A 25,259-nucleotide genomic window follows, 5' to 3' on the forward strand; every position below is an offset into this window, starting at 1 on the left:
AGGAAGTAGCAAAAACAGTAATCATCTTTGAAGTGGGAGAGGTACTAATGGCAATGTATCTAGTATATTTTTATTTTAAGCATTTAGCACACATTATATTCTATGATTCTATTCATATATATATATGATTTTCATATTCTATGAGGTAGGCATTGGATTTTCCCATTTTACAGATGAGGAAACTGAGTCACAGAGGTCATAGAGCTAAGGAGCACAAAAGGCAACCAAATAATATGTATGGTTCCAGAGTCCAAACACTCAACCTTAATGCCACCCTGCCAAACAAGATAAGTAAGACAAGTTCTTGGTTCTTTTGTCCTTTAATAAGAGCATAGTAAAATAAGAAAGACAGACCTAAAAAGGTCACCTATTTATCAGGACAATTTGAGTCTGTGCACCACAAGTGTGAACAAAGCTGTGACAGCACAGAAGGAGGAGGCTGTGAGGAATTATCCCCAAGGGATGATTACTCAAGTCTTCATAAAAAAGCAGACCTGGGTGCTGAAGGACAGGGTGGCAGTTTGCCAAGCAGACAGAGGCGGCAGCTTCGTCCAGACACAGAGGCATCCTTAGGGGAAGTCACGCTCTGGGGACAGAGGATGAGGATGTCTGTGGATGAGGCCCATTTGTGCATGCCAATGGCTTCCCAACAGACAGACTTGCACAATAAAATTTAGAGGAAAATCCATTTCTGAATGTAAAATGGGAAGGCAGGACTATGTGATTGGACACCTCAACCTTCCCAGCCCCCATCCCTTGACTGTGTTTGGGGGGACCAGCTGCGGAGCTATCGCAGGGCAAAAAGAGGAGGAGGGGAGAGGAGGGAGAGGAGAAGGGGAGGAAGGGGAAGGAAGCAGGGAGTAAGGAGTTCCCCTGGAAAGGCTGAGGCAGGAGGATCATTTGAGCCCAGGAGTTTGAGGCCAGCGTGAGCAACATACCAATACCTGTCTCAAAAGACAAACAAAAAATAAAGCCAAAACCAAAAGATACCAAAAAAAAAAAAAAACCAAACTCACCCCTAGAACAAAACAAAATACACTGTCAGAGTGAGCTTCTAACCTTGGGAATTTTTTATCTGGATTCTGGATCAGCATTAGTAATCTCCACCAGTTAGGAATCTCCTTATAAAAGCTGGCATGGTTGCAATGGGAACAAGAACACCCTTTCACTTGGTCATTTTCGGGATTAAGTTGGGATGTGAGGTGTGTGGGAACAGCAGCATCTGTGATGGACCATTCACAGCCCCAAGCTGACCCACTGCACCAGCCTGACCCTTTCCTCACACAGTGGGAGATGTGACACTGGCCTCTTAGCCAAGATTACGGTTTATACTAGATGTCCTCCCAAAGCCCCATGCACTCCCAATCCTTTCGGGAAGTGATTGGATCCTGGGGGCCCTATACTGACAGGTGGATTAGTCCATGGATGAGTTGATCGCTAAATACAAATACATTGTTAGGAGGTGGGGAAGAGGTGGTCACTAGAGGTGTGGCTTGGAAGGGTTCATCTCCGTCCCCGGCGTCTCCCTTTTCTCCCTGCTTCCTGTACACCATGCCTTCTGCAGCTCTGCTCTGCCAAGCCCTTCTGGCATGCTGACCTCCCTTGGAGCCAGCCAACTATGGACCAAAACCGTGAGCCAAAATAAACCTCTCCCCCTTTAAGTTGCAGGTGTTGGGTATTGTGTCCTAGCAATGAAGAAAGTGACTAAGACAACTTATCTGGATTACTTAGAAAGATGGCAGCGTGTATTTTAAATTTCTATATAGATCCAAACCAAATTTTCATATAGGCCAAAAACATTCTTAAAAAAAAAAAAAAAAAAGAGGAATGTGGCATTTTGACATTACTAACTTCTGGAAATTTCATTGAAATATATCAATTCATCACTTAGTATTTTATATAATTATTTTTGCTTAATTTACAAACATCACCTCCCTATCTTTCCCCAATCCTAAGCAGATATCAGGACAATACTTACATGTCTGTAAAGCACTTTGAGATCCTTGGCTAGAGGGCTCTGCATAGAAGAAAAACAGTATTCTTGTTTTATGACTGTTCATTAATGCATAAGGCGATTTTCTGAAAGTGGGCATACACTCAATATTTACCTTGTTTAGTTCTCTTTCTTTTATAGTATGTTGCAAGGAGTACCACAGATACAAGAAGGAGGCTCAATAAAATCAATGGGATCAACACCATTAACATAAATTCTAACTGATTTGTATCCTCGGGAAGTTGGGTAGAATTCGTATCTGCAGGAAACGCTTCCGGGATCACTACCATAAACGTGCTTGATGTATCCTCTTCAATGGTTTTGTTACCTTCTGGGAAACCATCTCCTGACAGTCCTGAGTCTTCACTTTTACCTGCAGAACACACACAGAAATGAAATTGCCGTGGAGACAAAGCTAGTATGCTAGGGTCCCAGTGATTTTTAAATCTGTCCCAGACGCATTCACTGATAAACTTGATCCGTCTTGCAGTTCAGTGTGACACGGCGTATTGATTTAACATAAATGGAGGTCAAGCCGGGAGAATACTGAGCATAGAATCAGAGTGTAGAGACAAAGCTCCCCCAAATGCAGGCAGGTCGGCCTTGACCACATTCCTAGGACACTTAAGCAAAGGTATCACCAGCTCTGTTGTGTCCAGACCAATTCCCCGAGCCCTGTTGTGTGACATTCCTATAGGGCACCATGATATTTTAACAAAACTTCTGAATAAATGTAAATATATATTAAAACTGAAGTTTATGCCACTTAACACATGTAGATGTAAAGGAATGGGGCTGAGGGTGCGGCTCAGTGGCAGAGGACTTACTTGGTCTTAGGGCTTGGATTTCAAATGTCCCCCAATAGCTTCATGTGTTCGGAAGGTGACTGGATCGGGGGTGTTCATTCACCCACTGGTGAGCTCATAGCCGAATGTGCCGAGAGGAGCCAGGCCTGGCGGGGTCACTGGGGGGTGACCTGGAAGGGCATGCCCTTGGCTGTGATTCCTCCCCTCTCTCTGCTTTTAGGCTGCCACGGATTGAGCACTTTGTGCTCTGCTGTGCCCTTCTGCCATCCTATTTCTCCCGAGGAGCCAGGCAACTGTGGGCTGGAACCGTGGGCTAAAATAACCCTCTCTTTTCTGTGAGTAGTGGGCGTTGCATGAAAGTGACTAAAACAGTTGCCCATCGAGCTCAAGATCTTGGGTTTCACCTACAGACTCAAAACAAATAAGTAAAGCAGGTGAAAAGGAATGTACTCTGTGTCCCTGTTTTGTTTTGTTTTTATTTTTTGGTGCTAGAGATTGAACCCGGGGTCTCACTCATGCTAGGCAAGCCGTCTACCACTGAGCTACATCCCCACTCCGTGTGTTCTCATTTTTAATAAATGCAAAAGAATTCCTTGACCTCAGAGTAACTACTTAGGTCTCAGTGTCAAGTCTCACACTCTGCAAAGCACTGAGTCAGCCACTGAGGTTATTTGACAAATTCTTCTGGATTCTAAATAGAAATATAATACCCATCTTATTGGCAAAGTGAACTTTTCAAAGCAAGGTTCCCTTGGAGAATACGAAAGCTCCAGCAATATTTGTAAAAACACTCCTGTAGAACTATCCATATTATCAAGATGTAAGCAAATTTGTTCTGTTTGAACCTCAGATGATACAAAAGCCCACGATGTGACTCACTGCAGGGCAGGAAAGAGCCACCAGCCTGATAACCACCGGAAAAACCCTTCCCTCCCCTGTGGCTGGGTTGTGCTTATGGTGAGGGAGGTTGGAGCTCATTCCATTCAGATGGGGACCTGCTGCATTTTCAACTATATTGCTGGTGTTTTCTTATTCTCTGAGGAAATCTTGCTTTGAAAAGTTCACTTAACCAGTACAACAATACATGCACTAAATGTCACCCACATTCAAGGCTACAGAGGACAGCACAGGTGACAACGCAGGCAGAAGTTCTTCCTCCTAAGGTATAAGGTGCAAAGTGAACGGAGAAGTCGACAGCTCTGAGCCGCACTCTTAGCACAGGTTGGGCCTGGGCAGGGGAAAGGTGAGTCCACGTTCATCTGTTAAGATTTAACCCCCAAAGTGACGGTGGTGGACAGGAAGTGGGGTGGGGCCTTGGGCCAGGATTGGGCTTGGATGATGTGATGAAGCTGGGAACCTCACGATGTTGGTGCCCTGACCATAAGAGACAGAGACCAGCACGCATCCCCGAAATGTGAGGGTAGAGCAAGGCAGGCCCTCGCCAGACACTGACGCTGCTAGCACCTTGATTTTGAACTTATTTCCAGAACTATAAGAAATATGTGTGCTCTTTAAGTCACGCAAGCTGTGGTATTTGGCTGTGGCAGCTGAGCTGACTAAGATAGACACAATCCAATCATTCTGGTTGTTACAGACAAACGCTGTAGCTCCCCACAGGGTCAGGAATCTACTTGATAACCACACGGATAAATGCCACCCATATCATCAGGACCAATAACAGACTGCAGAGAATAACTTCCTTGAATTCTTCACTTGTACAAGGTATGACTGAAAAATGTGGTGAACGTTTAAAGGTGTTTTTTAAAGTTTATTACAGTAAAAGGTACATTGTCATTTATCTCCCTCAAAATATTCCCTCTTGCTTTGAACACACCCCATCATTCCCACCACTTTCTAAAGCGATTCTCGACGTCCTCCTCCCTGAACGTGCTTAGTTTCGTGGTCAAGGCTATCTTGGTGTTCTGGATCTGTTCAACACATTTCCTTACCGCGATCACTTTGACTTTGGGGGAAAGCCAGAGTTTCACGCTGCCAGATCCGGTAAATAAGATGGATGAGGACACCTGTCACTGTTTTACGAGGCTGCCTGCCTTGCCACTGGATAATACTTGGTAGCTGCTATCACCACATTTTTAAAAATCATACTCCATAAAGACACTTGGCGTGGCTTTTAATCAATTTCTGCATTTTACCTATATTAGCTCATTTCGTTCCCACTATCTTTTCAGATGGACACTGGGACAAAAAGTCACACCACTTGTCCTAGGTCACAGAATTCACCTGGAAGAGTAAAGATTTGGATCCAGTTAGGTGCAGAACCTGAGTTTTTAACCTCACATTGTTTTCCCTTAATTGGGGAGCAATGCAGGGCCTGCAGATCGTGAAGTCCGTGGGGACCCTGAGAGGGGACCCTGTGCTCTGCCTCTGGGAGATTTCTTTCGGGCATGAGCCGGGGCTGGGGGAAAGTGAGAGAATGGCTCCAGAGACTTCAGCATTGTCAGGGCTTTTGCTAAGGTGCCTCCCTCAGAAAGACACCGTTTCTGCACGTCTCTCAGGGAAGTGGATCAATTTCCCGGTAGAACACTGAGTCCCCACTTGACCCACAGCCCCAGGAAAAGAAAAAAGAGGCAATGAACTCAGCTGTCAGGAACAGTGAGGGCGTGCTGACCGCCGGGAACGAAAGAGAAAAGGAAAGGAGTGTTCCCAAAGGGTTCCGGGCTGTGTACAGTTATTTTTCAGCATGAGACAATGCTGGTCACAGGTGGCCCCTGGTAGCATTGTGGAGTTAAAAGGGCCGGAAATTCTCTCAGATACACATCCTCACACGTACACCCTCACATGCACTTTCTATATTAAGCATCATTTACTCTTTCAGATTCTCTCGTGGCTATTTAAATAAGTGAGAATTAAGAATTCTCTCTCTCTCTCTCTCTCTCTCTCTCTCTCTCTCTCTCTCTCTCTCTCTGTTTTTTCCCTTTATCCTGCAAGCCTTCACTTCCACAGACTCCTATGACAGCTGCCCTCAAGCCCCTTCCCCAGCCAACTTCAACTCCATACTCCAGAGGGGCACAGAAGAATAAATGACAATAACTGCCATTGACAGAACACTTAACGCTGTGCTAGGCACTAGGATGAACACGCATTATCTAATTTAATCCTCTTAACAACTTTATTGTCTTCATTTTACAAAGGAGTCTTCCATGTCTTTGTCTCGGGTAAAGTCTTGTCTTTTGGGTTAAGTTCTACACCTATGAGTCAGGTGTGGTGGCACGTACCTGTAGTCTCAGCTACTTAGGAGGCTGAGGGAGGAGGACCACTTAAGCCCAGGAGTTCCAGACCAGCCTTGGTGACATTGTGAGACCAGATCAAGAGAGACAGAGAGACAGACAGACAGACAGACAGAGACAGAGACAGAGACAGGGGAGGGAAAGGGAGAAGAGGAGAGGAGAGACAAGCAGGGAGGGAGGAAGGGAGGAAGGGAGGGAGGAAGGAAGGAAGGAAAGGAGGGAGGAAAGAAGGAGGGAAGGAAGGAAGGAAGGGAAGGAGGCAGGTAAGGAGGGAGGGAGGGAGGCAGGGAGGCAGGGAGGAAGTTAGTTGTACCGAGGTAATGCAGGGTTTTGCAGCTGCATTCCTTCAAGCATTGGTGCCAAAGGATAGACAGGACCTCTTCTCATGCCTCTATAATTTAGTAGCTTTGTAAATTTGGAAAAATCCTTTCTCCTTTATTGTTTACTGCTCCAGTCTCTATGGCTGAAGGGTGACTTCAAGGCCCTATGTATTTTCACACCTCTTGGTTGAGTCCATGGTATTTATCCTGCTTTAATTACAATTTTTGAACAGGTGACATACGGCGCACATGGTGCTGAGCTCAGAAGGGAAGTTTCACGGCCACCCTTCCCCCCGTAACCCAGTTTCCTTCCCCCAGGGTAACCACTGTTTCTGCTGCCTTCCAGGGGAGCCCTACGTGGGCACGTGTGCACATACACACACACACACACACACACACACACACACACACACACATACACATACTTTCCTGTCTTTAATTGTTTTAAACACAAATGGTAGCAAAATTTAAAACTTCCCCAAGACACCCCCAGCCCAGCTGGCTGCCTTCTGCTGGCTCCCCCGACCTGCCCAGCTGTGGTGACTACAACTCCTCCTTGGCTTCCATCTCGGTTGTATCCACCTCTGAATTTCTTCCTCCTACCGTTGACACTGGGTTCCCGATTTGAGTCTATGTCCACCCACTCAGTTCCCCAGCCTTAGGAGGGGGAACTGATTCTTTCTTGCATAAACTCTTGTGGCTGAAATGCAGTGTTTTCAACTTTCCTCCTCTGGCATTAGACTCTGCACCCCCAGATCTTCTCTGACTCTCACTGTGTGAGGACTGGGCTAGGGTTGTTCTGGGGAAGTTGAGATCAGACCACTAAGAATGACCCCCGAAGTATGACAGCGGCTCCTCCCATGGCTAACCACAATGCATCTGGGGACCCCTGAAACTACAGTGCAGCCTCACACCCCTTTGTGAGCTGCAGCCTTCTCTAAGAAACGCTTGATAAGGCCCCCTGTGGAGCATCCTACGCTGATCCCACCTGACTGCCAACCCTTACACTTCTTCGGCCTAGGACCAACACGGAGGAGTGCAGAACTTGCTTTCAGGAAAGGTGTCCACAGAGGAGCCCTGCAGAGTGTACTGTGACACAGCCATGGCGCTACACAGGAGGACGGGATCTGAATCCAGAAGGGCAGCCTCAAGACCTGTTGCTGCCTTTCCAGCCACATGGCCTGGGAAGAATCCTTTCCCTTCCAGAAACTTCCATTTCCTAAGAGTTTAGCCTCCTTCCATTTCCAGAAGTTAAGCCTTCTGATCTGCCTCTTCCACAGTGTTAATATGAAACCAAGTGAAATAACAAATGTGAAGCTGCTTTCTAAGCCCTAAACGGCCGCACACATGCTGGGATGCTAGCATATTTGATATTTACTTCCTTTATTTTTCATTGAGTTTTGTTCCCCATCTTCTTTTTTTTTTTTTCCAGTACCGGGGATTGAACTCATGACCTTGCGCTTGCCAGGCAGGCGCTGTGCCACTGAGCTAAACCCCCAGCCCCCAGGGCTTCCCCATCTTTATACTTATCTCTTACTCTGCTGATCCCCAGCTCCATCTGCCTGGCTCAACTTCCTCATTTCATAGTTGAACCTTCTTTCTAAATTTGGGCATATTTCAGAGTATACAAGTACTGTGCGCTAACCGGTTGCACCACTGGAGTTTCATATTTCAGAGTACAACGTGGGGAGGGACTGGTGTAAAACTGAAGAGGCTGACAAAGAAAAAGAGAGAAATGCTACAGAGTGAGAGTGGAGACAGAGGCAAGGAGGAGTGCAGGAAAGTAGAAGAAACACTGAAGATAGTGCAGATCCCCTGTGAGAGACACACCTGGCTGCAGGTCTAACAGAAGCTGGCTGGTTTGGGTAGCCCGAAGTAGTTAACTCTAGGGACCCCCACACCAATTTCCCCTGGGAATTTGCCATTCCTCCCTCTGCTCAGATCACATAGCATTAGAAGCTGGCTATGGTGGCACATGTCTGTAATCGCAGGTGAAACGCTGCAAGTTTGAACCCAGCCTGGGAGATTTGCAGCTTAGTGAGACCATTTTTCCAAGCAGGCAGTGAAAACAGGGGTGTGGAGGTAGTTCAACACAAAGGTTTGGGAGGTAGTTCAATCCCCAAAGCCTCATGCACTCATAGGTAGGGGTTTTTGAAGGCAGCTATGTGTGAATCTAGCATCTATGTGTGAATGTGAATTAAGAATGTGTAAACATGGATTAGAGGTGCAATAATTAAATCAGTCCCTGACTGGTTTAGCATAGTTCTGGGTGTAGGTAATGGGAAGCCCCACCGCGAGGGTAGGCGGCACCGATCGATAGTCTTATATCCTGGGTAAAATATAAGGGGAAAAGAAGGATGGCAAGCTTGCTGCTCCGTGCTTGCTGCTGCTTTACTGCCTCCTGCCTGCTCTGCCATGGACTGTTTCTCCTCTGCAGTACCCCTCCTCCATACCACCCTGCCAGGGAGTCAGAGGTGGAAACTCTACAAACTGTGAGCCAAAATAAACCTTTCCTCCTTTAAATTTGGCTGTTGGTATTTTGTCTCGGTAATGAGAAAAGTAAGTAGGACAGAAGGGTGGTCATGTGACAGTGAAACCAAGCTACAATACTGCACCTGACTGCTGATCCTAAAATCAGGTAATCGAGTGCATGGTGTGCAGAGCAGTCACTTACAAATGTTTAACAGTATCCATGCAAACACAGCTTGAACTCACAGTTCACACAGCTGGCAAGGACCTTCTGGGTAGTTATTCCAGCAGCTGAGCCACAGGTAGCTCCTTTTTCTACTGTTCTGAGTATTGTCCCTAAGTGGGAATGACTTTGCTTCTTAATAAAGCAAACTAGCAAATTTCTCCTTCTTTCTTTCTTCCTTCCTTTCTTTTTTTTTTTCTTTCTTTCTGAAAGTGGAAAGAGTGTTTCATCAAGCTCCAGTTTTTCTTTGGTTTGTTTGGCATTATATTTTGGTGCTAAGACCAGGAAATGAAGACTATTTGTTTATTTTTATGGTGTTAGGGACAGAACCCAGGACCCCACTCATGCTAACCACATGGTCTACCACTGAGATACACTCCCAGCCCTCTAGCTTTTAACATTACAAAAAATCATATATCTATATAATATATATATATATATATAAAACAAATTGCTATGCTAATTCAATGTGAAATAAGGCAATAATAAGAGAATTTTGCTTGTTATGGTTTAGATCTACAATGTCTCCCCCCCAAATTCTCATGTGTTCTGAGGTTGGGCTTTTGGAAGTTAATTGGATCATGAGAGTGCTATACTCCTCAGTGTATTGATTTTTTGATGAATTCACGCATGAATGCGCTGTTAGAAAGTGGGCCCCAGTTGGAGGAGATGGCTGTCTGTCCCTCTGGCACTTCCTTCTGTCTCTGCTTCCTGGCTGCAATAGGTTGAGCAGCTTTACTCTGTCATGCCCTTCCACCGTACCGTTTCTTCCTTGGAGTCAGCTGACCATGGATTCAACCCTCTGAAACTGTGAGCCAAATAAACCTCTTTTCCTTTAAATTGTGGGTGTCAGATATTTTGTCCCAGTAATAGGAAAGCTAACACAGTCATTAAACTGAGATACCATGTCCCTCAATCAGATGCCTCATTCTTTCACTCATGAATTATGTATACGCAATGCCCACGTTATTTAAACTTTTATAATTAAGACAGGAAAAATTTAAAAATACACATTAAGTGTCAACCATTCTCTCTCTTTTCTATAGAGTAATTGACCTTATATAAATTTCATGATGTTCAGAAAACCAAACCCAAGTACATTTTATCCTCCCTATTCCTATACTAGCAAAAAGCATGGTTAATGATAAAAGGAGGAAATATAAAACAAACCAAGGTGTACTCCAGTGGTTCTTAGATTTAGCAGCATATCTGCATCAGCTGGGAATCTGTTAATAATACTGACCTGCAGACCACACCCCCAACCTATCATATCAATATCCGGGGTAGAGCCCGGGCCACCATACTTTTTATAGCTCTGCAGTGATTCCAGGGTGCAACCAAGTTTGAGTGCCCCCCCTACACACACTTCTAGTCCCCTGGGCCAGCCCAACACGTCCATTCTGCTCTCTTGTTCTCTCCACTCCTTTCTGGTGAATTTGAGAAGAATCCGACATCAGGATACTGCATGTCAAAGGCTGGTCTCACAGCTACCGAGAGCACAGCAGCTTAAAAATTATCAGAAGCCTGGAACACCTGGAGATTCTGGCCAGGGTATGTTGATAGAGGCCCGTGACAATCACATCTTTCTGAAAAAGTCTGTATAAGAGAGGTTCAGGCTAGAATTAAAAATCTGCGTCTGCCAAGGAGATTCTACTGATACAAGAGCTTGGCAGTTAAGCCGGTGGACCTCAAACCTTAGCCTGTCCTGCGGTATCCTGAAGGCACCTCAACTCACAGATTGTTGGAAGCTGCTCTCAGAGTTTCTGAGGGAGTAGGCCTGAGAAGAGGCCTGAGAGTCTGGGTTTCAAAGAAATTCCCAAATTGTGCTGATGATGCCCTGTCCTGGGGTCATCCCATAGTAAACTGACCAAATAATTTCATTTATTTTGCATGTAATGATTATACTTATTATTCTCACTTATTGGGCATCAGCGTCAGCAGGTATTGGAGGATATCTGGGGATGTGACCTCCTTGTCGTTCTTCCTGGACAAATGGTGGGGGTTCCAAAGCCACGGGGGAAGCGGGCCTTATCTTATCTGGTTTCCTGTTCTCTCAGTTCATCACAGTGCACATCTACCAGGTACTGTTGAGTTTGTCTTTTGCCCATGGTTGTTCTCTCGGCAATCCTGAGCATGTGCTGAGCCACGTGAGGAGTGTGCCACTAGGATGGAGGACTTCTAAGCACCATGATAGTGCCTGCACTACACAGTGAATTCAAAGCTAGCCTGAACTATATAGTGAGACCTTGTTTCAAAAACCAAAAAATCAAAAAAACAAACAAAAAAATCCAAAAAAGAACAAATTACTTTTTAAATGAATGAACTTAGTGTTGTCAGGGGGAAAAAAAACATGTCAGCAAACCATGGTGAACACTGGGATCACGGTTCTGAAAATTACAATGACGAGAGGAAGCAGAAAATGAAGAAGATGGCTTTAATTCATATGAAACAGAAAAATTCCAAAATCAAACCTGGGTAATGGTTTAACTTTGAGGGGAAAAAATACAGAACAAAGATAACACCCAGAAACTGCTCTGGTAGATGACTCTTCTTTGCACTCACTTTCTTTAATTATTCAGGAAATGTTTGTGTCTTATCCTCACCAGGGGAGGCAGACTTTCCTATTAGTTTTCTGTTGCATAAATTTTACTTCTTTTTCAAGTTTTCTAATCAGCACTGACTGGACTAAAGCCTAGGGCCTTGTATTCCTTCTGTTTTCCTTTCAAATGTCTCCTTCAAATGCCTAAAACTACCTGTCCTTCCCACAAATTATCATGCCACTGAAGATATATATATATTCTGTTTAGAAGAAGGAAGGATAAGTGTGCTTGCTCAGAAGCTGCATAGTATGCCCTACAAGAACATGGAAGGAGCAATAATTGTTTTGGTTTGAGGCTACAGAAAACTATCTTTTAATTCAGACATCAAAAGATTTGGGATAGTTAGCTAATGTGTGTGTGTGTGAGAGAGAGAGAGACAGAGACAGAGACAGAGAGAGAGGGGGGGGAGGGAGGGAGGGACTGGAGAACGAACCTAGGGCCTTCACACTGAGCTACATCCCAAGCTTTTTAAAAAAATTTTTTGAGTCAGGGTCTCACTAAGTCACTGAATTGCCCAGGCTGGGCTCCAACTTGCCATCCCCCTCCCTCAGCTTCCCAGAGTGCTGGGATTACAGGTGAGCACTATCACACCTGGCCAATTAGTGACATTCTGGAATAAAATTGTAAAACTGAGTTAACTAAAAATCACATTTATTCAGGTATTACAATATTTTTTTGTCTCTTTTGAGACAGGGTCTTGCTATGAAGTTCAGGCTGGCCTTGAGCTCACTTTGTATCCCAGACTGGTCTCAAACTCATGAAGATGTTCCTGCTGTGGCGCACGCCTGTAATCCCAGCACTCGGGAGGCTGAGGCAGGAGGATTTTCGTGAGTTAGAGGACAGCCTGGGCTACAACGTGAGCTCAAGACCAGCCTGAACTGCATAGCTAGAACCTGTCTCAAAAATAAAAAAATAAAAAAAAAAATGATTTCAGCATTTCAATTACTAAGATCTCTTGAATACAAGTAAATCTTGGGGTTTAAGATAAACGTCATGCCATTCATTCATCCAGGCCACCAGTCGTCACACTTTTGTCTTAAGCTGCTTACGTGCTAGGCACTCTTCTGAATCTTGAGATACAAAGATGAATGAGAGCAGGGGTAGAAGTCAGGAGAATGGCTGGCTAACTATAAGGCAAACTAACAAAAGCCATAGCATGTATGTAACAGAGGGTGGTGTGGGCACGGGAAAGGATGTACTGGGGCTGGGCTGAGATTCCGGAAGTCTTCCGAGAGAACGGCCCTTCGCACTGAATTGTGGGATTTCCGGGTGAAGATGGCGCGGCAGGAGCTGCAGCTGAGAGCCCAGCACAGAGAGCACGGTGATCTAAGCTCACAGAGCCCACACATTCAAGTCAGTGTCTCTAGGAGTGGAATATGGCAAGGTCAAGGGAAAAAGGAACTCAGGACCAGCTCCTAGGTGACCCTGTAATAGTAGGGCGTGATACACAGGGCGTTGAACCCCAGCTACTCAGGAGGCTGAAGTAGGAAGATCACAAGTTCAAGACCAGCTTAGAAAACTTGTGACTTAAGACTGTGTTTCAAAAAAAAATTTTTTTTAAGGGCTGGGGTATAGCACACTGTGAAGGCCCTGGGTTCAACTTCCAGTACTACACACACACACACACACACACATACACACACATAATGAAGCCAACGGGATTGGGATCTTTCCCAGGGAAATGGAAAACCACGGAAGGGTAAGTCTGGGAGGAAATGATTGCATTTTGTTACAGAACAATCACTAGCGGTTGTACGAACAGGGGGTGGAAAGACCAGAGGCAACGAGATGGCTCAGAAGCAGTGGAAGACCCAGGTGAGCATTCACACAGGTCTAACCTACCAGGGGCAGACAATGCGCTCTGTTTGGCCGAGCTGAGCTGGAGACCCCAGGAGGCACCCAGGGAGAACTGACTGGCTGTGGAAATGCCATGGGGAGCTGGGCAGGGAGAGTCCCTGCTGGAAGAGATTATGCTGAAATCACAGCCTCGGAGTGGAATGAAGGCCAGGCAGGTGGGTGTAACGACCTAGGAATGGTGTGAGGCCTGAAGGAAGGACAGACGGACACTAATATGTATTAAATGAGCTGACGGAAGAGAAGTGTTCATAACCCAAAAGTGGGACCGGGCAGAAAGGGTCACAGTCGGAGACTTAGAAGAAAATGACATTGTAAGACCCAGGGGAAGAGGGGGAGTTCAGGAACCAATGCATCCTGGTCGATGCCATTGAGGAAAAACATACAGCAAGCACAGGAACAGGTGCTGTGGGTTTGGCTATTAGGAGGCAGGAGTGACTCAGACCAAGCGTCTGAGTGCCGAGCCTGCCAAGCAGGTGCAGGGGCTGGGGGTGGAGGTGAGACAATAAAGGCATCAGGGGAGGTGGGAAGGAAGGGCAAGAGGTGCAAGAGGGGCTCACCAGAGCTGAAACGTGGAAAGGCTCTCTGCCAAGGAGAGCAGAGGATATGGTCAGAATGACAGTACCCACCACCAGTCATCTTCATGTTTTCCATATTGGTTACAGCAAGGCCAGAACGCTTTCTTAAAGGGCCGGAGAGTAAACATATTAGGCTAGCTCGCCCTTCCTTCCTCCTTTTTTCCTTCCTTCCTTCCTTCTTTCCTTTCTTCCTTCCTTCCCTTCTTCCTTTCTTCTTCTTTCTTTCTGAGATAGGCTCTCACTGTGTAGTCCAGGCTGGCCTTGAACTCACAGCAATCCTCCCACCTCAGCCTCCCAAGTGCTGGGATTATAGTGTGTGTCACCATATCTGGAAACATTTTAGATTTTATGGGCAAAATGACAGGCTATTATGTATGTAGTTATTTATAAAACCATTTTAAAAAATCTAAACATTTACAAATGTGATGACCATCTGTAACCCCAGAACCAGAAAAAAATGGAAGCTGGCTGGTTTGGCCCATGAGTCTTAGTTTGCTGGACTCTGGACCATTGTCTTTTTTCTAACAGAAACGATACTACAGACACCATTATAGTTTAGATCTTAAAATGTCCCCCAAAGGTTCATGTGTGGAAGATTTGGTCATCAGATAAGATGGTGCAACCCTAAAGGGGCGGGGCCTGGGGCGGAAGTGAGGTCATTGGTGGGCAGGTCCACTGGGACCCCAATACTCTGTATGCTCTCTGACTGCCATGATGTGAGCAGTTTATCAGTCATGCACCCTACTGTAATGTTCTGGCTCACCACAGGCACAAAGGTGACCACTGAGGGAAACTGTGAATCAAAATAAATCTCTCCTTCTTGTAAAATGATTTCTAAGGTATTTTATCACAGTGACATAAATATGTCTATTCCCTAATCAATACATAGCATAGTTTGTATTTTTGAAAACTTTAAGTAAATGCATTTATTATGTGTATAATATTTTTTTCTTCTCCCTCTCCCTCTGTTTTTTTGAGATAGGGTTTTTCCACATGATCTAGGCTGGCCTGGAACCCCTGGACTCAAGCAATCCTCCTGCCTCAGCCTTCCAAGTATCTGGGACTACAGGAGTACAGCACCACACCCAGCTTGTGCATAATAATCTTCAACTGGCTATTTTTTGCCAACATTATTTTTGAGGTTGATTAATCTTAATGTATGTTGCTCTACTTCATTACTTTTACTTACCTTGTGGTCCCTCATTCTGTGACTGTATGAAGCTGTATTTTTCTCTTGTTCATAGGAATTTAGGTTACTTCCATTTTTTCCCCTCTATTTTTACAAATAATGCTATAGTCAACATTCTTAGCCATGTTTCTTTTTTGTGCATTTGTGAATAATCTAGAAGTAAATTGTTGGAACTGTACAGTAACAACACCTCCAGTTCACTAAATATTTTCAAATTGTCTCTAGAACGACTGTATAGAAAAATTTCCTGTTCCAGTAATCTGATATACTTGGGAACCTGAAAATTATCCCAATGTGTAACACCTAGAAATGCTTCATGAAATATAAGAAGCAAGCTCTTAAATGAATAATAAAATCTCAAGAAAGCAAAGAAACTCCCGGGGTCCAAAAAAAGTTACCAAAAAAAAAAAAAAAAATTGAAGCAAACATGAAAATCTAAAGCCATAGCTGACAATGCAAATTTTCTAAAACATAGATGTGAAGATTTGGGCCCCCAAGGAAGTAAGTACACAATGCTTTTGAAGGGCTTGTAGCCGTACACTGGGTCAAAAATTGAAGCTAAAAAACCAAGCCAAGATAAAAAAAAAAAAAATCTTGCAATGGCCGAGTTCAAAGTCAGGTGACATCATCCCGACTCTAAGGAAACCTGGGCGGGCAGCCTCTGCTTTTTTGCTTCCTTCTCTTTTTTCGTTTTCTTTCTGCAACGCTGGGGATGGAATGAAGCATGCTGGGCAAACGCTCTTAAACACATCCCCGGGCCTCCTCTGATCTTCAGTTTGGCTTCTTCCCCTCCGAACCTCCTCCTTTATGGCGATCGCTGCACTCTGGCTCCTCCTCCAGGGACCACCTTGGCTCCTGCGGGCTTGGACCTGTGCTGGGTCTCAGTTCTTCCACTTGCAGCTCTCAGGGCTGACCCGATGCCACCCTTCCCGTCCCACGGCTGGGGTTGAGCCTGATGTCCAGCCATGAGCTCTCTTCAACCCTGCCACGGCCTGTCCCTATGTCTTCCAAATCCTAGTTCAGGTGGCAGAATGGATGTTGTACTGCAAAAGTACTGGGGATTAGAGCCCTTGGTAGTAGCTTGGTGATGGACTCAGAAGATTTAGGGTTGCATTAACGGGGTGAGCCGTCCTCTGTGTGCCAGGCACTGCCTCAGTCCCCACCCCATGACCTTTCTCATGAATAGACATTAACAGGTTCAACAAACAGCAAGATTAGGGCTACACAACTTCACATGAAAGCTATCACATCGCTAATAATAGGCTTAAAGACATAAAAGAAGGAATAAACAACCAAATTTAAAAACAATGCCCCAAGACTTTATGTGTGTTTAAAAAGGGTGGACTTTCTAGAAATGCAAACTCGGATCACTCAGATCGAAAGCCGGCGAGTGGATGAGTGGGTGAGCGGCTGCATTGCAGTGCTACCCCTCCCACCACCGTGCCCGTTCCTGTTTCTCCACAGCTCTGCCAACGTCCAGGGTGGCGCAAACTCTGCCCAGGTAGGCAAGTTGCAGATGGCATTGTTTCTTTACAGAACTGAGCCCAGCCCAGCGCACATCTTCCCTCTTCTGCCCCCCCTCGCTTCAGAACCGCAGCTACAGAACAACACAGAAGGACTTTCCACCTCCTCCCCTCCCCTCCCTGCCCGTTCTGGTTTTATTTATCGTTGCTGCTGCTGTTTCGGTGGAATTTTCTCTTGTTTCCTAGTCTCTGCGGGTCCTGGCCCTCAGACTGGGCTCTTCGCAGGGCTCCCCCACGGCGACTTTGTGACCTAGCTGCGCCCCTCTCCCTGGCTCCCTCATCCTGCGCTCTCTTTCCTAGCCGCTCCAGCAAGCTGCATTTCCTGCTTCTGGTCTTAGGTCTGCTAATCCCGGCCTCTCTGCTCAGTCTGCACCCATTTCAGCTCCTCCCTCCCCCTGAGCTCGGGGTTCAATCCTATGCTCATCATTCCCCTTCCTGTCAGCCAGAAGTCAGCCCAGTACAGCAAACACAGTTACTAACGAAACACAGCCAAGAGTTATGTGATGCTCGGAACCTGCAGCAAGGGAGGGGCCCGAGTCATGGTCTCCCAAGCCTGAAAGTGGACACACAGCCTGGCAGAGCCTGAAGACCCTGAATGGTACGGTGCACAGAGAGAGGGAGCAGGGCTCCCGAGGAAGCTTCCTTAGAGCCATTGCTTCGCTGTGAGACCTTGGCAAGTCACTCAGCCTCTCTGTGCCTTGGTTTTCTCACAGAGGAAGACCGAGATAATAGGATCCACCTCATCACGCTTCTGAGAATTCAGCGTGTTAGTACAGGTAGCGTTTCGAACAGCGTCTGACAGATCGGGAGCACTGGGCATGTCAGCTAAGATCATCATTATTAGCACTTGAAGTTGGGACTGTCCCTGAAAATAAAGATGGCCTTCATATTCCCGGAGATAAGACACAGTACAGTGTCAGAAGGAGCAACTTCAATTATGCAACTGATAGTTCCTTCTATTCTTCCCTTCTCACAGTTTGTCCAAGAATTATATAGCTCTTACACTTCCAAATCGTCTCCCAGGTTTCTTTGTCCCTGGCCACCATAGCGGTTCCAGACTCCTTGTTTCTGCTTCATGCCCTTCAGTGCTTTCTTCTCAAACCTTGATTTGGAGGCAGCTAATAAACTCCGCGCTGTGGAACCTGGGGAGTCACTGTCAGTTTCCTGAGAATGGGGAGCCCACAGGAACCGGGAACAAGGTAAAGAACGCTTCACTTCAGAACGTGGCCTTGAACCTTCTGAGGATCCTGCACTGGCCACCGCAAAATGATGATCATCTACTGGTCAAAATCCTGGAAAAGCTGTGTTCTGATTTATCTCCTGGTGACTTGCAAGCAGCCTATGTCACTCAGTCCTGAATCAGGCTGTATAAAAAGTCTATATAAAAAGATGTGTTGACTCAGAGGTCAACACTGATATCATACATTGTTCCCTGTTTGTTGTTAGTGGATGCTTACGTTGGGGTATGTCTCAGACTATGCTTGCGAGAGAGTCAGGCTGTTCAAAGGATTGGATTCTTCTACCAAACATCCCCCACGTATTATTTTAAGAATTCAAGGAAACGCAAATGTGACACCTATATACTAACCCGAAGTCTTAGACACCATTAGTTCAAAAAGATATACACACTAGTTAATTAAAGATTAGACCCCACTTTGGAATATCTTCAACTAATATAATGGTAATAAGCTTTCTTTTTTTTGGTCTTTTTGAGACAGGGTCTCACTGTGCAGTTCAGGCTGGCCTTGAGCTCATTTTGTGTCTCAGGCTGGTCTTGAACTCACAAAGATCCTCCTGCCTCAGCCACCCAAGTGCTGGGATTACAGGCATGCGCCACCACACCCGGCTGGTAATAAACTTTTATTAAACAGCTTTTCCCTTTCTTCCACACACTGGCAATCCAGGGCCCAGTAAGCATATTGGAAGAAACGCAGCTTTCACCTTTGACTTCTCCTGACATTCTAACGCTATCTGTTTTTAGGAACTCATCAGGTTTTAGTGATGAGCCTCATGTCCATTCTACAGATGATTTTAGTATTTATCAGCTATCAGTGAGTTATTAATTTATGCAGCACCCCCTCAAGGACTTGAAGAAACCAAAGATGAACTAACGAACATTTTCCCAGGAGGTCCCCACAGCCCCTTCTAGCTCCCTTCCAGCTTTGAAACTTTGTGCATAAAAATGTACAGGGACTGCCGAGCTCATTTTGAACATTAATCTCCATTCCAACCAAGCTTCCTTCCAGGACAAGTGCCCTGCCTTCCTTCACCCTCCATTTTCCTCTGCAAATGCCTGGGGAACCCTTTGCAGGCAGCACCAGGGAGAAGCAACCGGTGGACTGGGGAGGTCGAGGCTGACTGCTGACCTCCCAAAGTCACCACATCTGTGACGTCAGTGCCTGGGCCCCCCATCCTATTTGAAGAACTATAGCTTGAGAAATGTCCTTCTCCTTTCACACTGACTACCTATGCTGGCCGGTGGCTGTCTCCACTGGTAAAGTCAAGGCAGCACGTTTATTGGCCCAGGGCAAGTCAACAAAACCTCCAGAGGCAACCAAAGGTGTTGTGCATGTTGCAGCAACTGTCAAGAGAACAAATCAACTGCTGCTTTTAGCCTAAAACAACCAGATTTAATACTTTGTCTTTTCCACTACCTTTCCACTCATAAATAAACTTCCCAACAGTAACAACCAGTGAAAAGGAAATATCTCTCCAAGTACCAAGATCAAGGCAAGCAGAGGAAAGGACTTTCTCCCTCCCTGTGTTAGAGAGTGGATGCCTGGTAACGCTTCAGTTAATTTCCTGTTTACTTTTTTTTAACTCATGATTTCTCTTTAAGATGCGTTTCAGTAGTAGATTTCTGTGCCCCTGTTTTCCAAGAATGTTTGGAACCAGCTGCGCTGTGAAGAGCAAAACCCACGATCTCTGGTCCTAACCAATTGAAAAGTTCTTTTCCATGGACTGCCAAGAAGTTTATGGTTCTCTTAATGTGCCCATTAAAGTTGGTAAATTACAGGGATCCACACATTTTAGACGACAATGATTGCGGAAGGTTCAAATCAAGGGCGAGGGCCGGGCAGCAGCGATAGCCAAGTCCTCCCTCCACCCCTCCAAGAGGCAGTTTTCATTTTCTCCACCTGCGGAGAAAGGACTGGCGTTGTGGGTGGTGCCCGCCCCTGCAAGCCCCGCCGGACCGTACCGTAACCGCGGCGCCCACCGGCTTGGGACCCTGCTCGCCAGCGGGAGGTCGCTTACCCTGGTGGGCGGCCAGGCCCAGCGCGAGGCCCAGGACGCTGAGGCGCGCGGCTTGCGGGGCGCTCATGTCAGCTCGCGGGGTGCTGCGCGGGGCTCCCTCCGGCCGCCGCCGCCGCGCACATTTCCTGTTTCCTGCTTGTTTGGGTCGGTGCTCACTTGAAGGAGAGGTGTTTGCCTGTTTTTTAGGAAGTGATGTAACCGCGAGAGCCTGTCAGACCAGCAAAGGTTGCAAAAGAGAAGTTGCTCGCCCAGCTCTGATTCAGTTAGGGAAACCTCCCCAGCCCTGTAGAGCCTCGGCCTCGCTCTCTCCAAATTGCCCCCGGCCAGCAGACCTGCCCCTCGGATGTCCCTGGAGGTCGGGGACCACTTGTGTACTGGCTTCCCCGGATCGCACCCACCCGGGGAGTCTCGGAGCCGCTCGCAGCCTGGGGCAGCGCTGTCGCAGACTGCTCCGTGCTGGTGGAAACGGCTCCGTGGGCGCTGTCCAAAGCAGTACCCACCAGCACGCTGGCTACAGAGCCCTTGAAAGGTGCCTAAGGAAAACCGAACTTTTATTTCGTTTTTAAAAAATTAAACAGCTCCCAGGGCCAGCGGCTGCTGTGTTGGATAGCCCAGGCTCAGCCAGCAGGGACGGCTGTGTCCTCAGAAAACCGCTAGGCCCTTTTCTCCAGCGCAGTCCATCCCCTCCATTGGCCCCGAGTGGACCCTGCCAGGCCCATCTGGAACTCAAGGACAACCTCCCTCAAGAACCTCCCTCTCAAGGTGGAGCTCTGCACCCCAGAGAGGACTGATCTCTCCAGGGATCCATTTCCAAAGCAGAATATGCCAGGCAGGGCAGGCAGGGGCGGTCGGCATGTCACCTGTCTTTCTTGTGGGGCAGAAAACTTCTCGGAGGTTGTTAAGAAGCAAAACAGGGCTGGATGGAAGTAGAATTCAGGTGGAAATCCTACCCATGGGAACCGAGCCGCAAGGAGGTGTCTGCTGAGGGCACGCTTCGGAGGGAGAGTGTGTGTGTCCAGTGTGTGCGGCTCCTGGGATTGTGTCCCTGGGCCCACGTCCAAGGCCCGACCACTACTGACTGCAGTTTCCTATTTGCGTTTGCGTTTGCCCAGGGCAGACAGACAGAGGGATGTGTGTGCGCACCAGCCCTTCCCCCAGATACCAATGGAGTTGCCAGTTCGCACCACAGAGATCTTGGTGACTGCAGCCCCTCAGCCCCCACCCAGCCGCGACCTTCTCCTTTGCTGCTTGTTGCTTCTCGGTGTCATTAGTCATGCTTATCTCAGTCCTTATCTACGAGAAATAGGTTGGTGATTCACGTAATGATCACTTACTCATAGATTTACAGTATGCATTTCAATGCTGAAACCTGGCAGTTAAGTTCACTCTTGATAAAGAATGCCTTCGTGCACATTAGGGGACCACAAGGAACAGCAGAAGAAAATGGATGTCTTCAAGACCGGGTGATTGATTTGGAAACGACAGAGAAAGAGCTGTTCTAACTCTTGCCTGGCGGGCGTGTGAATAGACCGCGGGCTCCAAAGCCTCCAGGGCTGAGCAGGGTGGCCGTTAGTCCAGTGGGAGTCCGAGTGTCCCCCCAGCCAGAACACACACGTGGGAGGAAGAGGGCCAGGGTCGGAAGTTTGCTCCATTTCCGCTCTGTTAAAAGCATCACCGGGGGCTGGGGATTTAGCTCAGCGGCACAGCGCCTGCCTGGCAAGCGCAAGGTCATGAGTTTGGTTCCTGGTACCGGAAAACAACAACAAAAGCACCATTGGCTCTCTGGCTTGAGGCGAGCATCTGGCAAGGGCCAGGCTATAAGCCTTGAGTTCTTTCACTTTAAAACTACACCTAGGGTGGGGGGGTCAGGCCAGACCAAAGATCGTCTTCCTGCGCAGCCCTCAGCTGAGCCCCAGGGCATGGCCAAACAGCGCCCCAAAGTTTCAACAAGTGGGCTCTGCATTGCTGTTGAGCAGCTTGACAGTAAATCATAACATTGCACTAAGTACACCAAGGGGGGGGTGGCTAAGGAACCTCACACAAGCGTGTAATTTTTTCTGACCCCGGTGCTTAAGGGTCTTTTCGTAAGGCCCTTCAGCATGATAAACTTTATCTGAAGGGGAAGAAAATTACCATTGTTGATCAGAGAATGGTGACAACCCAGCGATCCGTCCGCTGCAGTTAACTTCACAGGGAGGCCGTGTGGGAGGGAGAGGGCGATTTACTTCTGTGGGTTCTAATTTTGCCAACCATCGGTGCTGGCAAGTGGCTACCTGGGCTCAGAGTGAACTCCAATCTGCTCGAGGCGGGGAGGGAGGGCCTCAGTGCTACTCAGGAGACGCAGGGCGCCTCCGAGTGATTGTCAGGCCTGCAGTCCGCCTTCCACAGCAGGAAAGGAACTCGGTTGCTTAGAAATGCCCTGCGGCCTCCTCACACGACAGAAGCGACTCTCAAGCAATCCCTTCTCTTCTTCCACCCCATTCCATGGGCCGTAAAAGAGGAGAGACTCTAAGGGAACAGGTCCAGAAGCTAATTTCTTTTTCTTGTGCATGACTAGGGATCGAACCCAGGGCCTCATGCATGCTGGGCAAATGCTCTACCACTGACCTACATCTCCAGCCCTTTTCATTTTGAGACAAGGTCTTGTGAAACTGTTCTGGGAAGCCTCAAACCTGCGATCCTCCTGTCTCAGTCTCTCAAGCAGCCCGGAAGTACAGTCTGCACCACTTTGCTTGGCCCAGAAGTGGCATTCTACAACAAACACAAGCTCCCTTCCCACTGTTCTCTTTTCTGCCGCAACCTTGCCATTCCTGCCTCCAGATGTGATATGCACACACACTCAGCAACACACACACACACACACACACACACACACAGATGTACCCCCACCTCCTCTCTCATATGCCTTGTGCACCCTGGGGGAATAAAGGAAAATGGGAACGAGCTGCGGCTATTTAACTGATAGAGCAGGGAGTTGGCCGCCCCGCCCTCGCATTCGTTTATGGCAGAGACCCAAGGGCAGGCGGGGGACACAGAGGATGCCTTTGGGCGTGACCCAACAGCGGCTGTACGCATGGGGAACTAGCGGCAAGTTCTGGCTGGTGGTGGTAGCGATTCGCGAATGCCACACATTTGGCTTCTCCCAAATTGGAAGTGGGATGACAATTAGGGAAGCTGTGGATAGCGATCTAACTTCCTGCCAAGGTGATTAACTTGCACAGCGGCCGACTTCCAGGACTGGTTTTCTAGGCTAGCTGTTGCAGATCGTGGGTCCGGGTCCTGGTGTTTCTGCCTGACCTGGCAAGTGTCTCTGTGGATACGGAGTCTTCCCACACCTCCCCATGCACACTCACACATTCATAAAATGTGTACACAGGCTCTCACATGCACACACCTGCCCTGACCTTCACGGGAACTTTCTAGGGAGACAACTGGGCAGGGCGGGGCGGGGCGGGGCGGGCGTCAAGTAGAAGGAACCAGGATGTGCTGGGTGCTGTCGTCAGGACGGGAGCTGACCACAATGCCACTGCCTTGGAAATGGCCACGAGCCAGCAGCTCAGCCCGTCTGCAGCCTCGAATCTGTTCCCTGCATCCAAGCCACCAGCCCTGGACAAGTGCTGTCCAGTGGATCATGTGGAATCTGGAGGACCCTGGGAGGCATCCTCGGCACCTTGCGCAAGGTCCCCAGGGGCCAGTAATGGCCTGGCTACCGTGGAGTAGGGCTGCAGAGCACCGTGACCGGGATCTAAGGGGCAGCAGGCGTGGGGGACATGTGGAAGACAGCCCTGGGTGGACATCAGCCACCTGGCACAGGGACAGGTCCCCCTGATGTCCAGGCCTCCCTTGGGCAGGACCTTCTCGTTTTCCTCTCCAGCATCTAGGAGAGGGCTGGGTATTGTTTTGAATGAGCCAACAAATGAATAAGTGAAAAAAATTCCTTTCACTACAATAGTTTTAAAGTGATTTTGAAGGCAGTGCCCAGATCCTAGTTATTTGGAGGAGAGTATTAAAATGCAGAGTCCCCAGCTGACCCCGGAACTGCGGAGTCAGAATCTCTGGAGCTGAGGAACGTCACATTTTATTTTTATTTTTTCACATCATTTTACTTTTATTTTTGCCAGCATCGGATTAATTTATCTATTTATTTTTAAATCTTTGACAAATTAATTATCATAAATGCAGATTTGACAGCCAGATCAACAGACCAAAATATAAACACATAAAACAATTGTACTACATCAAGGTATATTCTTAGATATACTGACCATGCTGAATTACAGTATCTCTCTTCTCTCTCTATTTTCTTTCTATTGCCTGTTTTTCATATTTCATTTTTGTAATATATTGGGTTTCTCATATAAAAGAAACCAAGCAGTATTTAAGCTTGTGTGTCTGATTTACTTCACTTAACATCATGGTCTCAAGGTGCATCTATTTTCCTACAGATGACTCAGGTTTATCCTTCTTTATGCCAGAGTAGTACTCCAATGTATGTAAATACCACATTTTCTTTATTCATTCATCTGTTGATGACTATACAAGCTGCTTCCAAGATTTAGCTATTATGAACTGTGGGGCTACAAACATAGGTGTGCGTGGATCTCTGTAATATATCTTAAACTCTTGCAGAAAAATACCTAGAAAGTAATAGCTGAGTCGAGTTTTTTGAGGAATCTCCATTCTGATTTCCATAGCGGTTTTACCTGTTCATATTTCTAACAAAAATGAAGAAGGGTTCCTTCCCCTCCTCTTCCAGCCTTTCCAGCATTTGTTATTATTTCATTTCTTGACTTTAGGCATTCTTCTGGAGTAAGATGAAATCTAAGTGTTCTTTTCATTTGCATTTCTCAAGTGGCCTGTGATGCTGAACATTTTTTCATGTATTTATTGGCTATTTGTACTTCTTCATCTGAGAACTGTCTTTTCCAGAATGTTGCATTTTAAATGAAGTTTGAAGGAAGTTTTCGGTTCTTTTTGTGATGCTAGGGATTGAATCCAAGGCCTTTGTGCTACATCCTCAGCCACTTTTTTATTTCTTATTTTGAAACAGAGTCTTGCTAAGTCACTAAAGTTCCCAGGCTGGGCTCAAATTTGCCATACTCTTGCCTCAGCCTCCCAGAGCGCTAGAGTTATAGGCATGCACCACCATGCCTGGCTTTGATGAGATTTTTATATACAATAAAACCTGAGCATCACTGTTC

At 46.9% G+C, this 25,259-nt stretch overlaps 1 protein-coding gene across 1 annotated transcript in view; it reads right to left on the reverse strand.

Moving 5' to 3' along the window:
- Positions 1–25,259, reverse strand: part of Tmem154 (transmembrane protein 154) — a 53,434-nt gene that overhangs the window by 23,031 nt on the left and 5,144 nt on the right. The window contains exons 3-6 of the mRNA XM_013522865.1: positions 20,457–20,591; positions 20,059–20,266; positions 2,109–2,366; positions 1,979–2,017 (exon numbers count right to left, since the gene is read on the reverse strand). Of these exons, the coding sequence (XP_013378319.1) occupies positions 1,979–2,017; positions 2,109–2,366; positions 20,059–20,266; positions 20,457–20,591 (640 nt within the window). The remainder of the gene's footprint in view (positions 1–1,978; positions 2,018–2,108; positions 2,367–20,058; positions 20,267–20,456; positions 20,592–25,259) is intronic.

Source organism: Chinchilla lanigera, unplaced genomic scaffold (assembly GCF_000276665.1).
Source record: "Chinchilla lanigera isolate Chin_1 unplaced genomic scaffold, ChiLan1.0 scaffold00070, whole genome shotgun sequence".
Lineage (NCBI taxonomy): Eukaryota > Metazoa > Chordata > Mammalia > Rodentia > Chinchillidae > Chinchilla > Chinchilla lanigera.